This window comes from Euleptes europaea, chromosome 8, assembly GCF_029931775.1.
Source record: "Euleptes europaea isolate rEulEur1 chromosome 8, rEulEur1.hap1, whole genome shotgun sequence".
Lineage (NCBI taxonomy): Eukaryota > Metazoa > Chordata > Lepidosauria > Squamata > Sphaerodactylidae > Euleptes > Euleptes europaea.
Genome location: NC_079319.1, coordinates 2,891,825 through 2,909,870, shown reverse-complemented (window position 1 = coordinate 2,909,870; position 18,046 = coordinate 2,891,825). Strand labels below are relative to the sequence as shown.

Genomic DNA, 18,046 nt, shown 5'->3' with positions numbered 1-18,046 from the left:
GGCTGTGTCTGCCTGACCTGGTGAGCATACGACGCTCACAGGATCACACTTGAAGCTGCCAAGCAGACCATAACCACTGAAGGGATTCAGCGCGGTCAATTTACATGCCTCATACACAGCAGAAGCCATGCTGGGAACAGCACAGACTAACGTCTCAGTGGTTTGCACCCGCCCGCTTTGTGCAGGCTTCCTACACATATCTATTTTAGTGCAGAAGGGAACCACAGAAAGCTGCTCTCTGGAAACTCCTTTTCGATCAAAGGAAAAGACCCTCTTGAGGTTCCGCACACAACTGAGCAATGTTCTCTCCAGTATCAGAGGAGCATGCCAAATATATTAGGGGCTGTGGAACACAGGCAGGACAATGCTGCTGCATCCGTCTTGTTTGTGGGTTTCCTAGAGGCACCTCGTCGGCCCCTGTGTGAACAGACTGCTGGACTTGATGGGCCTGGGTCTGATCCAGCAGGGCTTTTCTTATGTTCTTATAATATGGTTTTGAATGGGCATCTTTCCGTAGTCTCTAGAAACAGACTCCCACACATTTCCTCCCCCTTTAGGAAAGAGGCAAATAACTAAGGGGCCTGCTGATGCATGGGAGGGGATAAAGTGGCAACGGGTGGGGCGCAGGGCAGGGGGTCATTACTTACTCGGAGGTGGCGAAGGCATGCTCCTTAATGGTGTGAAGAACATCCAGGAATTTGATTTTGGAGGTGAGGGTGTGGCCGTGGTAAATGATCGGCAGGTCATCGGGACCATCCCAACAGTCCACTGCGGGCAAAGAGGGTAGAACGTCCATTAATTCATGGGGATGTGTGTGCTGCCCACTTTTTATGCCATCCACCCATACAAATGCAATTATGGCATCTGCTTTTCTTTTTCCTGCTAAGAGCAGAACACAAAAGAGCCCCCAACCCAACACGGAAGTCCGAAACCGACCTCATATCCCAGATACAAGGGACACATAAATACATGAAGCTGCCTTATATGGAATCAGACCCTTGGTCCATCAAGGTCAGTATTGTCTACTCAGACCGGCAACGGCTCTCCAGGGCCTCAGGTGGAGGTCTTTCCCATCACCTACTTGCCTAGTCCCTTTAACTGGAGATGCCAGGAATTGAACCTGGGACCTTCTGCATGCCAAGCAGATGCTCTTACCACTGAGCCACAGAGTCAGTTGGTGATCAAAAAGAACCCTGCACATGCTCAGAAGAATTCTCATGTTTTTAGAAGAAGAAAAGTTGGTTTTTATATGCCGACTTCCTCTACCACTTAAGGGAGACTCAAACCGGCTTATAATCACCTTCCTTTCTCCTCCCCACAACAGACACCCTGCGAGGTAGGCAAGACTGAGAGCTCTAAGAGAGCTGTGACTTGCCCAAGGTCACCCAGCAGGCTTCACGTGCAGGAGTGGGGAAACCAACCCGGTTCACCAGATTAGCCCCCGCTGCTCATGTGGGAAATCAAACCTGGTTCTCCAGATTAGAGTCCGCCGCTCCAAACCACCGCTCATAACCACTACACCACGCTGGCTCTATGCACACTTGGCCAATGCACACTGATTCCAATGGGCTTAGAGTGGAGTTATCTCTACACAGAATTGCAATGCAGAAAGCCACGGAGCCCCTTTGGTTCTCCAAACCCCTTCTGGCCACATATCTTACAGGAAACCGCTCCTGATCCCGGCAGGGCTCACAACCCCCAAGGTCAGATAAGGTCACTCACATTCGATGCAACGGCAGCCCATGCGGAGGCAGCGGGCGTAAGCTTCCAGAGAGGACTCACTGGAGAATTGGTCTCCGGTGAGATACCTGAGAGGGGAAGAGAAGGAACAGCCTGCATGAGCCACACAGGGGGGTGAGGCTTACTGCCAGGTTCGTGGCTTCCTACCAATCAGGCGCCAGAAGCACCCTGGCTGTGCGCCCGAGGGTGGGGAGGCCAGATATTCACACCGGGAGTTAAACAAGCCTACTTTGCCCTGACCTGGACGGCCCAGGCTAGCCCCATCTCAGCAGATCTGGGAAGCTAAGCAGGGTCAGCCCTGGTCAGTACTTGGATGGGAGACAACCATGGAAGACAAGGGTTTCTATGCAGAGGCAGGCAAAGGCAAACCACTTCTGTTCCTCTCTTGTTTTGAAAACCCTATGAGGTCGCCGTAAATTGGTTGCGACTTGACGGCACTTCCCCCTGACCTAGATAACCCAGGCTAGCCCGACCTCTTCAGATCTCAGAAGCTAAGCAGAGTCGGCCCTGGTTAGTATTTGGACGGGAGACCACCATGGAAGACCAGGGTTGCTACGCAGAGGCAGGCAAAGGTAAACCACTCCTCTCTTGCCTTGAAAACCCTATGGGGTTGCCATAAGTTGGCTGTGACTTGACGGCAAGTTCCACCATCACCTCCGCTAATATCAGTGGAGTTATGTTGACTAACAGAATCACACAATTCTCCGCCTTAGGCCACATTAACCAAACATTTTATTGGATCCGAGGACTGAGAGGGGATATGATAACCATCTCCAAGTACTTGAAGGGCTGTCATGTAGAGGAGGGTGCCGAGTTGTTTTCTGTTGCCCCAGAAGGTCGGACCAGAACCAACGGGTTGAAATTAAATCAAAAGAGTTTCTGTCTAGACATCAGGAAGAATTTTCTAACAGTTTGAGCGATTCCTCAGTGGAACGGGCTTCCTCGGGAGGTGGTGAGCTCTCCTTCCCTGGAGATTGTTAAGCAGAGGCTAGATGGCCATCTGTCAGCAATGCTGATTCTATGACCTTAGGCAGATCACGAGAGGGAGGGCACCTTGGCCATCTTCTGGGCATGGAGTAGGGGTCTCTGGGGGTGTGGAGGGGGGAGATAGTTTGGAATTTCCTGCATTGAGCAGGGGGTTGGACTAGATGACCCTGGTGGTCCCTTCCAACTCTGATTCTATGACCTTGATTTACCTCAGGGCTTAGTAGGACTTTCCCCCACCTGTGCCGTGGGTCTACATTTGCAGTGGTGGGGAGCTTAAAGCCCTCAGCCAGAAGGGCCCCTATAGGGTGCAAGGAACAGCCTTGGTTTTGAGCAGCCCAAACAATGATGCCCTCTTCAAGGCCAGGAGTGGACTGGCCCTTGAACCGACTGGGAATGTTCCTGTTGGGACCCTGTCCTCGAGAACTGCTGGTGGCCAGCAGCAAGGAGTCCCGAGTGTCCCCCAATGCCCAGCTTTGCAGGCCGCCCTTAGATCAACCTGATCCCGGGCTACTTTAACATCCCAACCTGTCCCTGCTCATACTCGCGAGCAAATGACGCTCTGGTCCCCAGGGGAGCTCTTACGTGTTATGGGAGGAGGAGATCCAATACTGAGATAAGGGGTAATTCATTTCCTCCGGCACAACCCGCTCGTACTTGGAGTCCATGACCATGTTTTCTTTGGAGAAGAGGAACGTCAGGAACTGGAGGGAAGGAGGGGAAAAACTCATTAGAAAGCCAGGGGTGGGAGGAGGAGGGAAGCAGAGATGAGTCACCTCTGAGGGCGGAGGAGGAGGAGGAGGAGAAGAGTTGGCTTTTATATGCCAACTTTCTCTACCTTTTAAAGGAGAATCAAACCAGCTTACAATCACCTTCCCTTTCCCTCCCCACAAGAGACACTTTTGTGAGGTAGGTGAGGCTGAGAGAGTCTGGAGAGAACTGTGACTAGCCCAAGGACACCCACCCAGCTGGCTTCATGTGGAGGAGTGGGGAATCAAACCTGGTTCACCAGATTAGAGCCCACTGCTCTTAACCGCTACACCAAGCTGACTCTCAAGGATCTCCAGTCCCTCTTGTATCAGACGAAGGGAGCTTTGACTCTCGAAAGCTCCTACCCCCCAAAATCTTGTTGGTCTCTGAGGTGCTACTGGACTCAAATCCAGCTGTTGCACTGCAGTCCAGCACAGCTCTGAAACTACCCTGGGAAACTATCCACCAAATTAAGAGATCCTCTCTACCACATTTTTATCCCAGCTTCCCTACGAAGATCTCAGGGTGACATATAGGGCTTCCTCTTTCTCTTGTCTGATCCTCACACCGACCCTGGGAGGTTGGTTAGGAAAGGACTGGCCCAAGGTCACCCCATGAGCTTCCTGGCTCAGCAGGGATCTGAATTTGCTTCTCCCCTGTCCTGCTCTGGCACTCTTGCAACTCCATCATGCTGACTGCCTGGAGTGCAAAACATAAACAGAATATCTAGGAGAAGAAGGGGAGGGGTTGTGGCTCAGTGGCAGAGCATCTGCTTGGCATGCAGGTCCCAGGTTCAACTCCCAGCATCTCCAGTTAAAGGGACCAGGCAAGTAGGTGATGTGAAAGACCACTGCCTGAGACCCTGGAGAGCCACTGCAGGTCTGAGCAGGCAACACTGACTTTGATGGACCAAGGGCATTCAGTAGAAGGCAGCTTCATGTGTTCATGTGTTCAAGAAGAAGAAGAGTTGGTTTTTATATGCTGACTTTCTCTACCACTTAAGGAAGAATCAAATCAGCTTACAATCACCCTCCCACAACAGACACCCTGTGAGGCTGAGAGAGCTCTAAGAGAGCTGTGACTAGCCCAAGGTCACCCAGCTGGCTTCATGTGGAGGAGTGGGGAAACCAACCCGGTTCACCAGATTAGCATCCGCTGCTCATGTGGAGGAGTGGGGAATCAAACCCTGTTCTCCAGATTAAAGTCCAAAGCTCTAAACGGCCGCTCTTAACCACTACACCATGCTGGTGTAGTGAGAGATGGGAGAGATGGAGACCTGGGTGGGAAAGGCCCTGCTGTTGCTGGTGTGTGCGGGGCCCTCCTTCCCTCCCACACACAATCTCTTCCAGACAGGGCCTGAACCCAGAGGTGCCCAGGCCTACCAAGCAATCCCTGCCCTGGGTTACCCACCTCATCCAGCTGGAAGAAAGGTTCGGTCATGTCGCTGAAGGGATCCTGCAGGTAGCTGCACATGAACTCCCGGACTCGGCCAATGTCACTTGCCCAGGGCTCCTAGAGGGAGGGCAGAGGGCAGGGTTACGGTGATGGGATGGTTGGGGTGGGGTGGGGGGCTAACCTTGCTAACAGACCCTACTTCAGAGACACTAACACCTACCAGAACCTCTGTCACACAGGTTCAGGGTTACAGGTAGGTCAGGCGGTCACAGGTCACCACCTGTTTCGCCTCTTTTAAACTGTAAAGAAAGCCCTGAGGTTGAGAAGGGAGTCAGTCACAGAGAGCTCACGCAGTTCTATTTTACAGAGAAACCTCACCACAGAAAGGAGAGGTCTTCATAATTCTTCCAGGGTTACATGTGCTGATAAATCCCCCCCACCCTTTTTGGTAAGATAAATGCTGAGATGTGATCTGAAATCATGCCACCCTTCCCCCCATAGCCATAAGAATTGGGAGGCTGCTTTATTTGGCTGGGAGGGGGGTGATGCCAAATTCAGCACTAGATATTAGATTCCTGCACACACCAGGCAACTAAGCCAGACAACTGAACTCCAGTTGAGGTCTTTCCCATCTCCTACTGCTAGATCTTCTGAATTGGAGATGCCTGGGAAGACATCTAAGGCCCCAAGTGATTCATGTTTAGATCCAAAGAGATCTCTCGTGTCATATGACTGTATTCCAATGTCAGAAATCTCCCAGGTTCTCCCCTGACAAAACAGGCTCGTCTCTCTCTCTTTTCCATGAGATGCCCACCCAGCAAAACCGACACCACTCTCTTTGCACCAACCTTCTGGTCATACTGCAGGAACTTCTGAAAATCATACAAGGTGATCTGGCAGAGCTCTGGCCGGTCCACATTTCTGGGAGAGATGGTCAAAAGTTGAGTGGGAGCACATATACTCCGTGCGTGTGTCCATTACACATATACATACACAATACATGCTTTTCTAGTGTGTTTAATTTTAATGGTTTTAAAATGTGATTTTCAGTACAATCCTATGCAAAGTTACTCTAGTCTAAGACCATGTAAATAAGAAGGAGGAGGAGGAGGAAGTAGAAGAAGTAGAAGAAGAAGAAGAAGAGTTGGTTTTTATATGCCGACTTTCTCTACCACTTAAGGGAAAATCAAACTGCTTACAATCACCTTCCCTTCCTTTCCCCACAACCCTGTGAGGTAGGTGGGGTTGAGAGAGAGCGACTAGCCCAAGGTCACCCAGCTGGCTTCATGTGTAGGAGTGGGGAAACAAATCCAGTTCATCAGATTAGCCTCCGCCGCTCATGTGTAGGAGTGGGGAATCAAACCCGGTTCTCCAGATCAGACTGCACCTCTCCAAACCACCGCTCTTAACCACTACACCACGTAACTCTGCATAGGCTCGCAGTGTTTATCATGTATGCTTTACATTGTGCCTTGGGGGCCCTTGTAAGGGCAGAAAGGAGGGATACAATTTTTGAAAATAATATTATCTCCCAGTCCCCCATGCCATGGGCCTGATCAGAATTGGGCCCATGTGGCATTTTTCAACATCTTCTCTAAAATGGGATTGGAAGCCATGGCTTGGATCCACTAGTTTGGCTCCAGCACGGCTCCCCTGCTGCAATCAGTTTATACAAAGCTGATTCCTTCGGCCTGCCTTTAAAATACCTTAGTGCAAGAACCTGTAACCGTCTTGGCAGTGGCTCTCGGAATCTCTCCCAGCTTGTCAACACCCTTCCTGACCTGTGCCCGACGGAAGCACGAGTTCTTATGCAAACACACACGGAGGAAATAAGTCTATTCCACAGCCTGGCCTCCAGAGGAGAAAAAGTTGAAAAGGAAGCTTTCCTTTGTACTTACCGCAAGGGAAAAGACAGTTCTAGCTGCTCAATGATCTGCCAATAAAAAAAGCAAAACGAAACAGCCGTCAACAGAAGCAAGAGGGCCGGGGGTATCAGTCATCCGGGGCGAACCACGCTTTACAAACAGGATTTTAAACAACCCTCTAGTTAACTGGGAATATCAGCAGAACTGTGAAGCAGAACTGATTTGTGTCAAGGGCTTCTGAATGAGCAAAGAAATATGAAGCCGGTTAGAAAATCCCAGCCCTAACCTGGCTGGCCCAGTCTGGTCTGTTTTCGTCAGATCTCGGAAGCTAAGCAGGGTCAGCCTTGGTTAGTACTTGGATGGGAGACCACTAAGGAAGTCCAGGGTCGCTACGCAGAGGCAGGCAATGGCCAACCGCCTCTGGTTGTCTCTGCCCTTACCTGGCTGGCCCAGGCTAGCCCAATCTCATCAGATCTCAGAAGCTAAGCAGGGTCAGCCCTGGTTAGTACTGGGATGGAAGACCACCAAGGAAGTTCAGGGTCTCTGCACAGAGGCAGGCAATGTGGCAAACCATTGCTGTTCCTCTCTTGCCTTGAAAACCCCATGAGGGGTCACCATAAATTGGCTGTGACTTGACGGCCATTTCTACCACCAAGAATATCCGTTGCCTCATCTGTGAGGCTGAAGACCTTGGCGGCAAGATAGAAAAGCCCCTTTTAAGAGGCTGCTCACCTCTGCCGCAGCCCTCAAAGGGTGTTCAGTTCCATACCTCCACATCTTACTAGGCAGGGTTACAGCAGGTCTCTGCCTAGCTCCTCTCTCCTTGCACCCCACACCAATGCATTCTCCAACCTAGCCTCAGGCCTCAATTCTGGATGGGCCGTCCAGCCACTGAATTCCAAATGTGTTTGCTTTGTTTCCAGAACAATCCCTGATCCCGTGAACGGCCTCTGGAACTCCAGCTTTAGACGGCCCCCCAAATTGCCTCTAGGATCAGGCGGCATCTATAGTAATCTGTCCGCTGCAGGCTCCCGTAGGCTCTTACCGATTTCTGGGCATCAAACATCAGGTTTTTATAGAAATGTGCGAAGTGGCTGAAGGTCATTTCGGTCCTTACTTCCACCTCCTTTGGAGAAAAGAAGAAAAAAGAAGTTAAGGAGAGCAGCCTTGATTAGATAAAGAGACCCCCCAATCCATGTCTCAAGGAATCTAAGAAAGATGATTTGTCTGTGTCCCCTTCCCCCCCTACGTCAAGTTTTATTGCTGATGCTGGATGCAAATCTACCAATCCCCCTCCCCTCATGCAGGGGTTTCTTACACAACAAGGGGCTTGGCTGGACATAGCAGAAAAGTAAGGAAGAAGACACAGTGGGGTATAGTGGTTAGAGGGTCAGCCTAGATCCTGGGAGACTTGAGTTCAAATCTCCACTCAGCAATGAAGCTCTTTGTGTGATCTTGGGCAAGTCACCTTCTCTCAGCCTTAGCCTACTTCACAGGGGGGCAGTAAGGATTAAATAGGGAGAGGAGAACCATGCAAGCTCCCCTTGGCTTCTTGGAAGAAGGATGGGACCAAAAAATGTGATAGGCAGATAGATTAGGTAGGATAGTTGGAAGAACAGGGGAGGGGAGAGGAGGGGAGGGGAGAGAAGAGGGGTGAGGAAGGGAGGGGAGGTCTTCTCACCAGAAGCTTGTCCCTCAGGAATCTCATGTTAGGCACACGATAGTTGGTCTGAGGCAAGAGGGCCTTCAGATCCTTGGGGGTGACGCTGCAACACAGACAGTGAGAAACAGATGTGGAACTCAGGATGTGCAAAAAAGAGCCCCTTAGCCTCTCTCTCCTGGACCGCTTGCTCCACTCAATCTGCTGTCGAATAGCCGGGCCTTTGTACCCCCAGATATTCCGAAATGAGATATAACCCGTTCCAGACCTACATTCGCAATCGAGGGTTCGAATGCCCACAACTGTGCACTGAAAGGCTGGGGAAATGCTTCCGGCACCATGGGAGTAGAGCCAAGCACACAACTGCTGGAGCTGGCGTTGGCACAGGCTGGAACTACATGGACACACACATTGATTGCCTGTTCTCCACCCCAGTCTCAAGGGTGGAAAGGAGGCAAAGCATAGTCTCGGCTTAGAACACCAACGCAGGACTTGCATCCCATTGGGCTGCACACTGCATTGGTCAGGCCGCACCTGGAGAGCCAGCGTGGCGTTGTGGTTAAGAGCAGTGGTTTGGAGCAGTGGAGTCTGATCTGGAGAACAAAGTTTGATCCCCCACATGAGCGGTGGAGGCTAGTCTGGTGAACCGGGTTGGTTTCCCCACTCCTACACAAGAAGCCAGCTGGGTGACCTTGGGCTATTCACAGCTTTCTTAGAGCTCTCTCAGCCCCACCTACCTCACAGGGTGTCTGTTGTGGGGAGGGGAAGGTGATTGTAAGCAGGTTTGAATCTCCCTTAAGTGGTAGAGAAAGTCGGCATATAAAAACCAGCTCTTATTCTTCTTCCTCTATTGCGTGCAGTTCTGGAGGCCTCACTTCAAAAAGGATGTGGGCAGAATTGAGCGGGGGCAGAGAGCAACGAGGATGATCAGGGGCCTGGAGAGCAAGCCCTGTGAGGAAAGGCTGGGGCAGCTGGGAATGTTCAGTCTAGAGAAGAGGAGGTTGAGCGGGGACATGATTGCTCTCTTTAAGTATCTGAAGGGCTGTCACTTAGGGGAGGGAGGGGAGCTGTTTCTGTTGGCAGCAGAGGATCATAGGACTCCCAATAATGGGCTTAAATTGCGAGCAGGAAGGTATCGGCTGGATACTAGGAAAACGTTTTTTACAGTAAGAGTTGTTTGACAGTGGAATCAGCTAGCTAGGGAGGGTGGTGAGCTCCCCCTCACTGGCAGTCTGTAAGCAGAGGCCAGACAAGCACTTGTCAGTGATTCTAGGCTGATCCTGCACTGAGCAGAGAGTTAGACTAGATGGCCTTTATGGCCCCTTCCAACTCTGTGATTCTATGATTCTACATACAAAGGCTGGATAGATCTATTTCCTGCCCATCCCTATTCCCACTTTTCCTTCTGGCTTTAAGGACAAAGCTCAAGAGGGACCTTTCCCCAGCAGACCTGCAGGAAGGGGAAAAGTGCAGAGGCGTGGGTGACCATCCCTTGAATCATTATTTGCAGTGTCACGGTAAACCCGACCGAGCCCTCGAGAAGAGGCACATTTGAAAGATAAATAAGCAAGCCGAACAACTGTTGACAGACCAAAGGGTTATGAGGCCCATACGGATGTATGCCGAAGAGTCTGAAAACATATGTCTCTAGCACTATGGAAAGCACCCAGAAGTCCCAAAGACCACTGCCACGCAGGTGGGCGATTTTCCATGGGGAGGTGAAAGTTATGTTCAACACAGATCACCTGTAGGTTCCAGGTCAATAATAACTCCCGGCTGCTCAAGATCAGCCTTCTATAACTGTCTTCCACATCCTCCCTACCACACATTGTGGGACAAACCACTAAGCAGTTAGCTTTGGATGAGAACCAAGGCGGCCGATTGAGGGGTTCAGTAAAGAATCTGCGAGTCCCCTTGTTAAGATGGGACATTCTCATGCCGTTTTCAAGAGGAAAGAGTGGAGGGGACTCCAGGTCTTCCAAAGCAAAACAGAGGAAGGTGTGAATCCCTTTTTGAACCCAGAGGTGCTTATGAAATTTCAATACAATGGCCAGTGTGGACTAGCAGCTGGTATTGTGTTGCTCGCTTAAGTGGACCTTCTGCTGTGGGGCTGGACCGTCACTTGGGACACCTGCAAGCGGGGTGTAAATTAAGCATCCGATTAATGTAGCACCCAGGAGACTAAATTAATGTTTTTTGCTGGAATAGTCTGAGGGTAATTGTGATCACTGGGTTTTGAACTAATTCCATCAAGATTAAAACGAGGGCCTGATTTTAAAAAAATATGAGCAGGATTGAAGCCAGTTTGAAATGTACCCCGTGGGAAATAAAAGAACAGGGAACACTCCTTGCCTCACTGATTAATCTCTGCGGATTACAGCAGAACTTCAACTCAGATATAGACCGCTGGAGGGTACAGAACTCTATGCGATATGCAGGGCTGAGGGGAAAAAAGCCTTTCTACCCCCACCTTCTTTTGGGTTTGCCCCGCACAGCTTCCTGCCCCCACACCCTCCTCTTCCTGCATGGAGCCCTGTCCTTTGCTATCCAACATCCTGTTTACATATTGTTCGCATAGGGATACAGGCTGCAGTGTACCACAGTTGTTGGGCCACATGTGCTATTTTACACCAGGGTAGCAAAGTGTCTGCCTAGATTGTCCCCTCTCTGCCTACCGTTAAGCATCGTTGTTTTTAGAAGAGAAACTGTTTGGTGGTCAAGCCTGATTTTAGCCCTGTTTGGCTGAAAAGAGAGAGGCGTAAGGGCCCAGCTTTGTGGAAACCTGTTGAAATCTTTATCTCCATGAAACAAGGGACGAAAATGGCATTAGCTCCCTACAACAGTTCATCAAAACTGGGAGGGGCTGTGGCTCAGTGGTAGAGCATCTGCTTGACATGCAGAAGGCCCCAAAGATAGCTCAACACCTGTTAGCGGTGCACCCTTGCTTCTCCCCAACTTCCAGCTCAAATGAACACATGAAGCGTCCTTACACTGAATCAGACGATTGATCCATCAAGGTCAGTATTGTCTGCTCAGACTGGCAGCAGCTCTCCAGGGAGTCAGGCAGAGGGACACAAAATTTTAAAATACTGAACTTAACTAAAAAAAAATATCCTCCTGTGTATGGAAGATTTTTTGGTTCCTCTGAATATCAGAGAGGTGGGGAATAGAAAGGGGGGGATCCAGGCACAAGCACGGAGAGGGTATTTTGTGGAACTCCCTGCCCCAGGATGTGGTGATGGCTGCCAACTTGAAAGGCTTGAAGAGGGGAGTGGACATGTTCATGGAGGAGAGGGCTATCTTTGACTACTAGTCAAAATGGATACTAGTCAGGATGCATACTTATTCTCTCCAGGATCAGAGGAAGCATGCTCATTATATTAGGTGCTGTGGAACACAGGCAGGATAATGCTGCTGCAACTGTCTTGCTTGTGGGCTTCCTAGAGGCCACTGCCTGGACAGACTGCTGATGGGCCTTGGTCTGATCCAGCAGGGCTTTTCTTATGTTATTATGACTTTCCCATCATCTACAGCCTGGAGATGCTGGGGATTGAACCTGGGACCTTCTGCAAGCCAAGTAGAGGCTCTTCACATGAAGCTGCCTTCTATGGAATGAGACCATCAGTCCATCCAGGTCAGTCTTGTCTACTCAGACTGGCAGTGGCTCTCAGGCAGAGACCTTTTTACATCACCTACAACCTGGTCCTTTTAAAGCAATGCCTCTGGCTTTCTGAATTTTTGCCAGCTCATGGAGGCATGTGCAGCCAAGCGGGGCTAGCAAGCTGCTCATTGAGACGGATTGGCTGGGACTGGAGAGGAAAGCCAGAGTCCGTGTGAAGGAGGGCGGCCCAGGAGGCAGGGTGGGCGCACTGGCAAGGGAACGCATGCCATCGTCGCGAGAGGGAGGCGAGTTCTAGCCTGCCTGGGGCCTCCTGCTGACAGAGGTGGAATACTCCTGTCTGAGCTGAGCTATCTCCGGTCCCAGGTGATGTCTCGCATAGCTGAACTTTGTACAGAAAAGAAAAACCTTCCCCGAAGAATGAAGGCTAGCATGTCGGGGAGGTGAAAAGGTTCGCATCTTTTTTCTGAACGTGCTATTTTTCTGTGGACAGAGATGCGTTTTTACATGGGGATGCACCCGCTTACGAGAGCCCCTCACCTGCTGCAAGGAGTGCCCCCCCCCCGCCAAAACCCAGGATATCTGCAGGAATTAGCAGAATTCTCTACCAAGGCCAGGAATTAATGAGCTCCCCCACCTCTTTTTCTGCTTTTATAGGTCAATTCCAGGTGGGCAGCCAAGTTAGTTGGGGGCAGCAAAATAAGACAGGAATACAGTGGCATTTGAGAGACTAAAAGTCACGATTCTCCCACACATGAACTTCAAAGGGAGCTTCCACAACAAGAATTAGAATTCACTGAGACAATTAACACCACCTCAAATGAACACATGAAGCTGCCTTATATTGAATCAGACCATCAGTCTATCAAGGTCAGTATTGACTACTCAGGCTGGCATTAGGAAGAATTTTCTAATAGTTAGAGCGATTCCTCAGTGGAACAGGCTTCCTCGGGAGGTGGTGAGCTCTCCTTCCCTGGAGGTTGTTAAGCAGGGGCTAGATGGCCATCTGTCGGCAGTGCTGATTCTATGACCTTAGGCAGATCATGAGAGGGAGGGCACCTTGGCCATCTTCTGGGCATGGAGTAGGGATCACTGGGGGTTTGTGGGGGGGAGGTATTTGTGAATTTACTGCCTTGTGCAGGGGGTTGGACTAGATGACCCTGGTGGTCCCTTCCAACTCTTATGATTCTATGATTCAACGATTCTTGCCAGTGGGTCCCCTTCCCAGAGGTGAAGGTGACCTCTGCACTCACCTGCCTTCTCTCGATCTGTCCATCAGGTCAAACTGCTTCCTCAGCCACCTAAGGGAAGAGCAGAGAGGGAGATCTCAGGCTCACCGGTGATAAAAACTACTTCAGGATATGGGGGAAACAAACAGGCTTTTCTGGTATCTCCAGATGATGACCAAGAGTTGTACCCGGGAAGTAGTGGTAGTGGAATAAAGGTTATGAACCCCTGGCCTACAGAGGGGTTGTGTGGGGCAGGCACCCCTCCAGCAGAGCAGCTGACAGACCACCGGCATAGGCTGATGGCATCACTGGGTTTTATCCCCACTGGGTGCTCACTGCTTGGCCCAGACAATAAGTTAGCAAATATGCAAACCACAATCGTGCTGTGAAAGCATGTAAATTGTCAGAAATAAACAGCACTGGCCTTACCCTAATACTGAATATACAGTATATTTAACAGTGGGTACAGTATACACAGTGTATCATTTAATTCACAATAAAACACAACAATATTGAACAAGTTATATATAGCATACAAAAATCCTGATATTTTGGCCAGCGGATTTAAATCCGTTTATTGCTTTAGATTAAAAAGTAAATATGCAACCATGGAACTCGGATGTTAAAAACTTGTCGGGATAATTTATTGTATGCTTGTGTAGACTATAGATAGTCAGGATTTCAGGATTTTTGTATGTTATATATAACTTGTTCAATATTGTTGTGGACCACCCATATCTGACACAAAAGGCTGTGTCTGTTTTTTAGGTGGTCAGCCTCCCCCCTTCTTCTGAGTTCCCACCATCTTCAGACCCCATATTTTCAGGCTGCCTTCTCCAGCCACGAGGGTTAGAAACCTCCTTTGAAAAAAAGGAAACCAGAATTAATTTGGCTCCAAGTCCTGAAATTCTGAGGTTGCAACACAGCCCCTCGTGCTTTGACGTTCCCCCTCGCTGTGAAAGGAGTTATTGAGGAGGGAACGGGAAATACACCCACATTCCTGAGATGGTTGTTCCCAAGAGAGTTAGCCAGACTGTGTTCTCTCCACCCTTGCAACGGATGTTCCTGGCATTCCAGGAAGGGACTGACTATACAGCTGAGCAGCACAGAACTCTGGGACAGCGGTGGAGGGATAAGGAAACGAGGGCAAAGAATCAGGGTTGTCAGCACCAAGATTCCTAGGCCAGATTACAAAGTTCTCAAAAAAAACGGGACACGGTGGCCATGGGAGATTTCAACTGCCTGGATATCGGTTGGAAGCCCAACCCTGCTAAAAAGGCCAGATCCAAAAAATTCCTGACTTGTCTTGCTGACAACTTCACATTCCAGAAACTGGAGAGGGAAACAAAGGGGTCTGCTATCCTGGACTTGATTCTCACCAACATGGAAGAACTGGTTGATGAGGTTAAAGCAGTAGGCACCCTGGGTAGTAATGACCATGTAAGTTTGGAATTTAGAAGAAGAGTTGGTTTTTGTATGCCGACTTTCTCTACCACTTAAGGAAGAATCAAACCGGCTTACAATCACCTTCCCTTCCCCTCCCCACAACAGACACCCTGAGGGGTAGGTGGGGCTGAGAGAGCTCTAAGAGAGCTGTGACTAGCTCAAGGTCACCCAGCTGGTTTCATGTGTAAGAATGGGGAAACCAACCCAGTTCACTGCTCCGCCGCTCATGTGGACGAGTGGGGAATCGAACCCGGTTCTCCAGATCAGAGTCCACTGCTACAAAACACTGTTTTTAACCACTACACCATGCTTGGGGAAAGGAAAAACTGTACGTAGTCAGACATATAAGTTTGACTTTAGGAACGCAAATTTTAACAAATTTAAGCTTATGCCGGGTAGAATCCCATGGTCGGAAATGCTTGAGGAGAAGGGCGTTCAAGAGGGGTGGGAGTTTCTTCTGAGCAAGGAGTAGGGGGTCACTGGGGGTGCAGGGTGGGGGGAGGTAGTTGTGAATTTCCTGCATTGTGCAGGGGGTTGGACTAGATGACCCTGGTGGTCCCTTCCAACTCCATGTTTCTATGATTCTAAGAGGGCCAAGAGAGAAACAGAGGTTAGGGCTGAGGGGATCCGGGGACACTACAGGCACACCAGAGCATTCCATCCTTATAAAGCTGTATTCCCATCAGCAAAGGTCGGCTGGTTCCAGCACAGAATGAAAAGCAGCCAAATTCTGCTTATGACACAGGGTGTGTTTTCTGGGGTTCTCCCGCACCTTTCAATGTGGAGCGGCATCGGTGCTCTCTGTGTGTCCGTCACCAGCCAGTTCAGGCCTGCTATCCACAGGTTGACGTCATCTTCGCAGAAGGCTAGAAGGGAGCAAAGAAAGCCAGTGAGCAAGGAAGGGAAGGGGAGACTGCACCATGCATGCCCTTGAGTTGGAAGGAAAATCCAGTGGCAGCAGGGGCCCATCGGCACTGACCAGAGCTTCTGGGATGAAGGCCACATGACGCATGTTCATATAAAGCTGACTTACACAGAGTCAGCCCTTTGGGCTATCAAGGTCAGTACTTTCTACTGTGATTGGAGGTGGCTCCTCAGAAGAAGAGGAGGAAGAAGAGCTGGTTTTTATATGCCGACTTTCTTTACCTTTTAAGGAGAATCAAACCCGCCTACAAACACCTTCCCTTCCCCTCCCCACAACAGACACCTTGTGAGGTAGGTGGGGCTGACTGAGAGAGTTCGGAGAGAACTGTGACTGGCCCAAGGTCACCCAGCTGGCTTCATGTGTAAGAGTGGGGAAACCAACCCAGTTCACCAGATTAAAGTCTGCTGCTCACGTGGAGGAGTGGGGAATCAAATCCTACTCCTCCACATGAGCGAGCGTGATGTAGTGGTTAAGAGCGGTGGTTTGGAGTGGTGGACTCTGATCTGGAGAACCAGGTTTGATTCCCCACCCCTCCACATGAGCGGCAGACTCAAATCTGGTGAACCGGGTTGGTTTCCACACTCCTACAATGAAGCCAGCTGGGTGACCTAGCGCCAGTCACAGTTCTCTCCGAACTCTCTCCGCCCGCCCCCACCTACCTCATAGGGTGTCTGTTGTGTGGAGGGGAAGGAGATCGTAAGCCGGTTTGATTCTCCTTAAAAAAGGTACAGAAAGTCGGCATATAAAACCCAGCTCTTCTTCTCTCTAGATTAGATTCCGCCACTCTTAACCACTACACCACGCTGGCTCTGGTGGTAGCGGTAGACGCCTTTCACATCACCCACTACCTGAACTGCCGTGACCCGGATGGCCCAGGCTAGCCTGATCCCGTCAGATCTTGGAAGCTAAGTAGGGTCGGCCCTGGTGAGTGTTTGGATGGGTTGACATAAGTCGGCTCCGACTTAGCAGCACTTTCCACCACCAGCACTACCTGAACGGTGGATGCTGAGAACTGAAGCTGAGACTTTTTGCAAGCCAGAAGGGGCTCTGCCACTGAGTCACAGCCCCTCGTCACCATAATTTGCCCAATCCACCATGAAGCTGGCCTTCACAGCACCAAACAAAATTTTGTTTATTTGGGGGAGGAGCCGTGGCTCAGTGGCAGAGCCTCTGCTTGGCATGCAGAAGGTCCCAGGTTCAATCCTCGGCATCTCCATTTAAAGGGACTAGGCAAGTAGGTTGTGTGAAAGACCTCTGCCTGAGACCCTGGAGAGCCACTGCTGGTCTGAGTAGACAATTCTGACCTTGATGGACCAAAGGTCTGATTCAGTATAAGGCAGCTGTGTGTGTGTGTTCATATTTAGGATATACTGGACACCAATAGCGACTCTTTAGCAAAGGACTGAGTAAAGTGTCTAACTGTTGGCGTTGTGACTCACAGGATGTGTCACTTAAACATATGCTTTGTGCATTTCCAGTTATTTGGTTTTTCTGGGAAGAAATTATGACTCAGATCAATTTTGTATTAGAATGCTCACTGATTTCTGATGATGCTTCCGTGCTTTTAAACTATCTGCCCATCTCTTGAAGGCTAACCAACAGTCAACGAAAACGAACCCTCCATGCCCTCCTCCCTTTTTTGCCTTCAAGTCACATCTGATTTACGGCGACCCCGTAGGGTTTTCAAGACAAGTGATGTTCAGAGGTGAGGTTTGCCATTGCCTGCCTCCGCACCACGACCCTGGCATTCCTTGGAGGCCTACCATCCAAATACTAGCCAGGGTCAGGGCTGAAGGTGTGTGACTTGCCCAAGGTCACCCAGCAAACATCCATGGCGCGAGTGGGGATTTGCACCTGGGTTTCCCAGGTCCTAGTCCAACACCTTAACCATTACACCATACCCTTACTGGTATTGCACCATTGGAAAGATAAAAGCCCACCTTCGATAAATTAGTGGATTGAGGATCTTAAAATTCCATCAATGTTTGAACACATGGCATTTAGATAGCAATTGCGCATGAACTTATCTTTAGATATTTGGAAAGGCTTTATAGAAACTTGTGTGTAGATCTGTCATCACTGTTTTTATATTTTTGTCTCTACTTTATCCATACTTTCCCCCTCTTTTTTATTTAGTTTTATTTAGCAACTTTATTTAGTTGCTGGGTTTTTAGTCTCTCCTCCCTTTCTTTCCAAAAAGACATTTAAAACAATTCTAACTTTCTAACATTTTGAACATGGGTTGACTAATCTCTGTACCCATATTCAGTCACGTTTATTGAGGACAAGCAAAGGGGCAGTGGCCATTAATCCCTTCTTAGAGCCAGCGTGGTGTAGTGGTTAAGAGTGGTGGACCCTAATCTGGTGAACTGGGTTGGATTCCCTGCTCCTCCACATGAGTGTCAGACTCTAATCTGGTGAACTAGGTTGAAC

At 49.8% G+C, this 18,046-nt stretch overlaps 1 protein-coding gene across 1 annotated transcript in view; it reads right to left on the bottom strand.

Moving 5' to 3' along the window:
* Nucleotides 1–18,046, bottom strand: part of LOC130481838 (1-phosphatidylinositol 4,5-bisphosphate phosphodiesterase gamma-1-like) — a 77,712-nt gene that overhangs the window by 30,439 nt on the left and 29,227 nt on the right. The window contains exons 3-12 of the mRNA XM_056854621.1: nt 15,461–15,554; nt 13,267–13,314; nt 8,416–8,500; nt 7,780–7,860; nt 6,768–6,802; nt 5,718–5,790; nt 4,885–4,986; nt 3,310–3,428; nt 1,723–1,808; nt 648–768 (exon numbers count right to left, since the gene is read on the bottom strand). Of these exons, the coding sequence (XP_056710599.1) occupies nt 648–768; nt 1,723–1,808; nt 3,310–3,428; nt 4,885–4,986; nt 5,718–5,790; nt 6,768–6,802; nt 7,780–7,860; nt 8,416–8,500; nt 13,267–13,314; nt 15,461–15,554 (844 nt within the window). The remainder of the gene's footprint in view (nt 1–647; nt 769–1,722; nt 1,809–3,309; nt 3,429–4,884; nt 4,987–5,717; nt 5,791–6,767; nt 6,803–7,779; nt 7,861–8,415; nt 8,501–13,266; nt 13,315–15,460; nt 15,555–18,046) is intronic.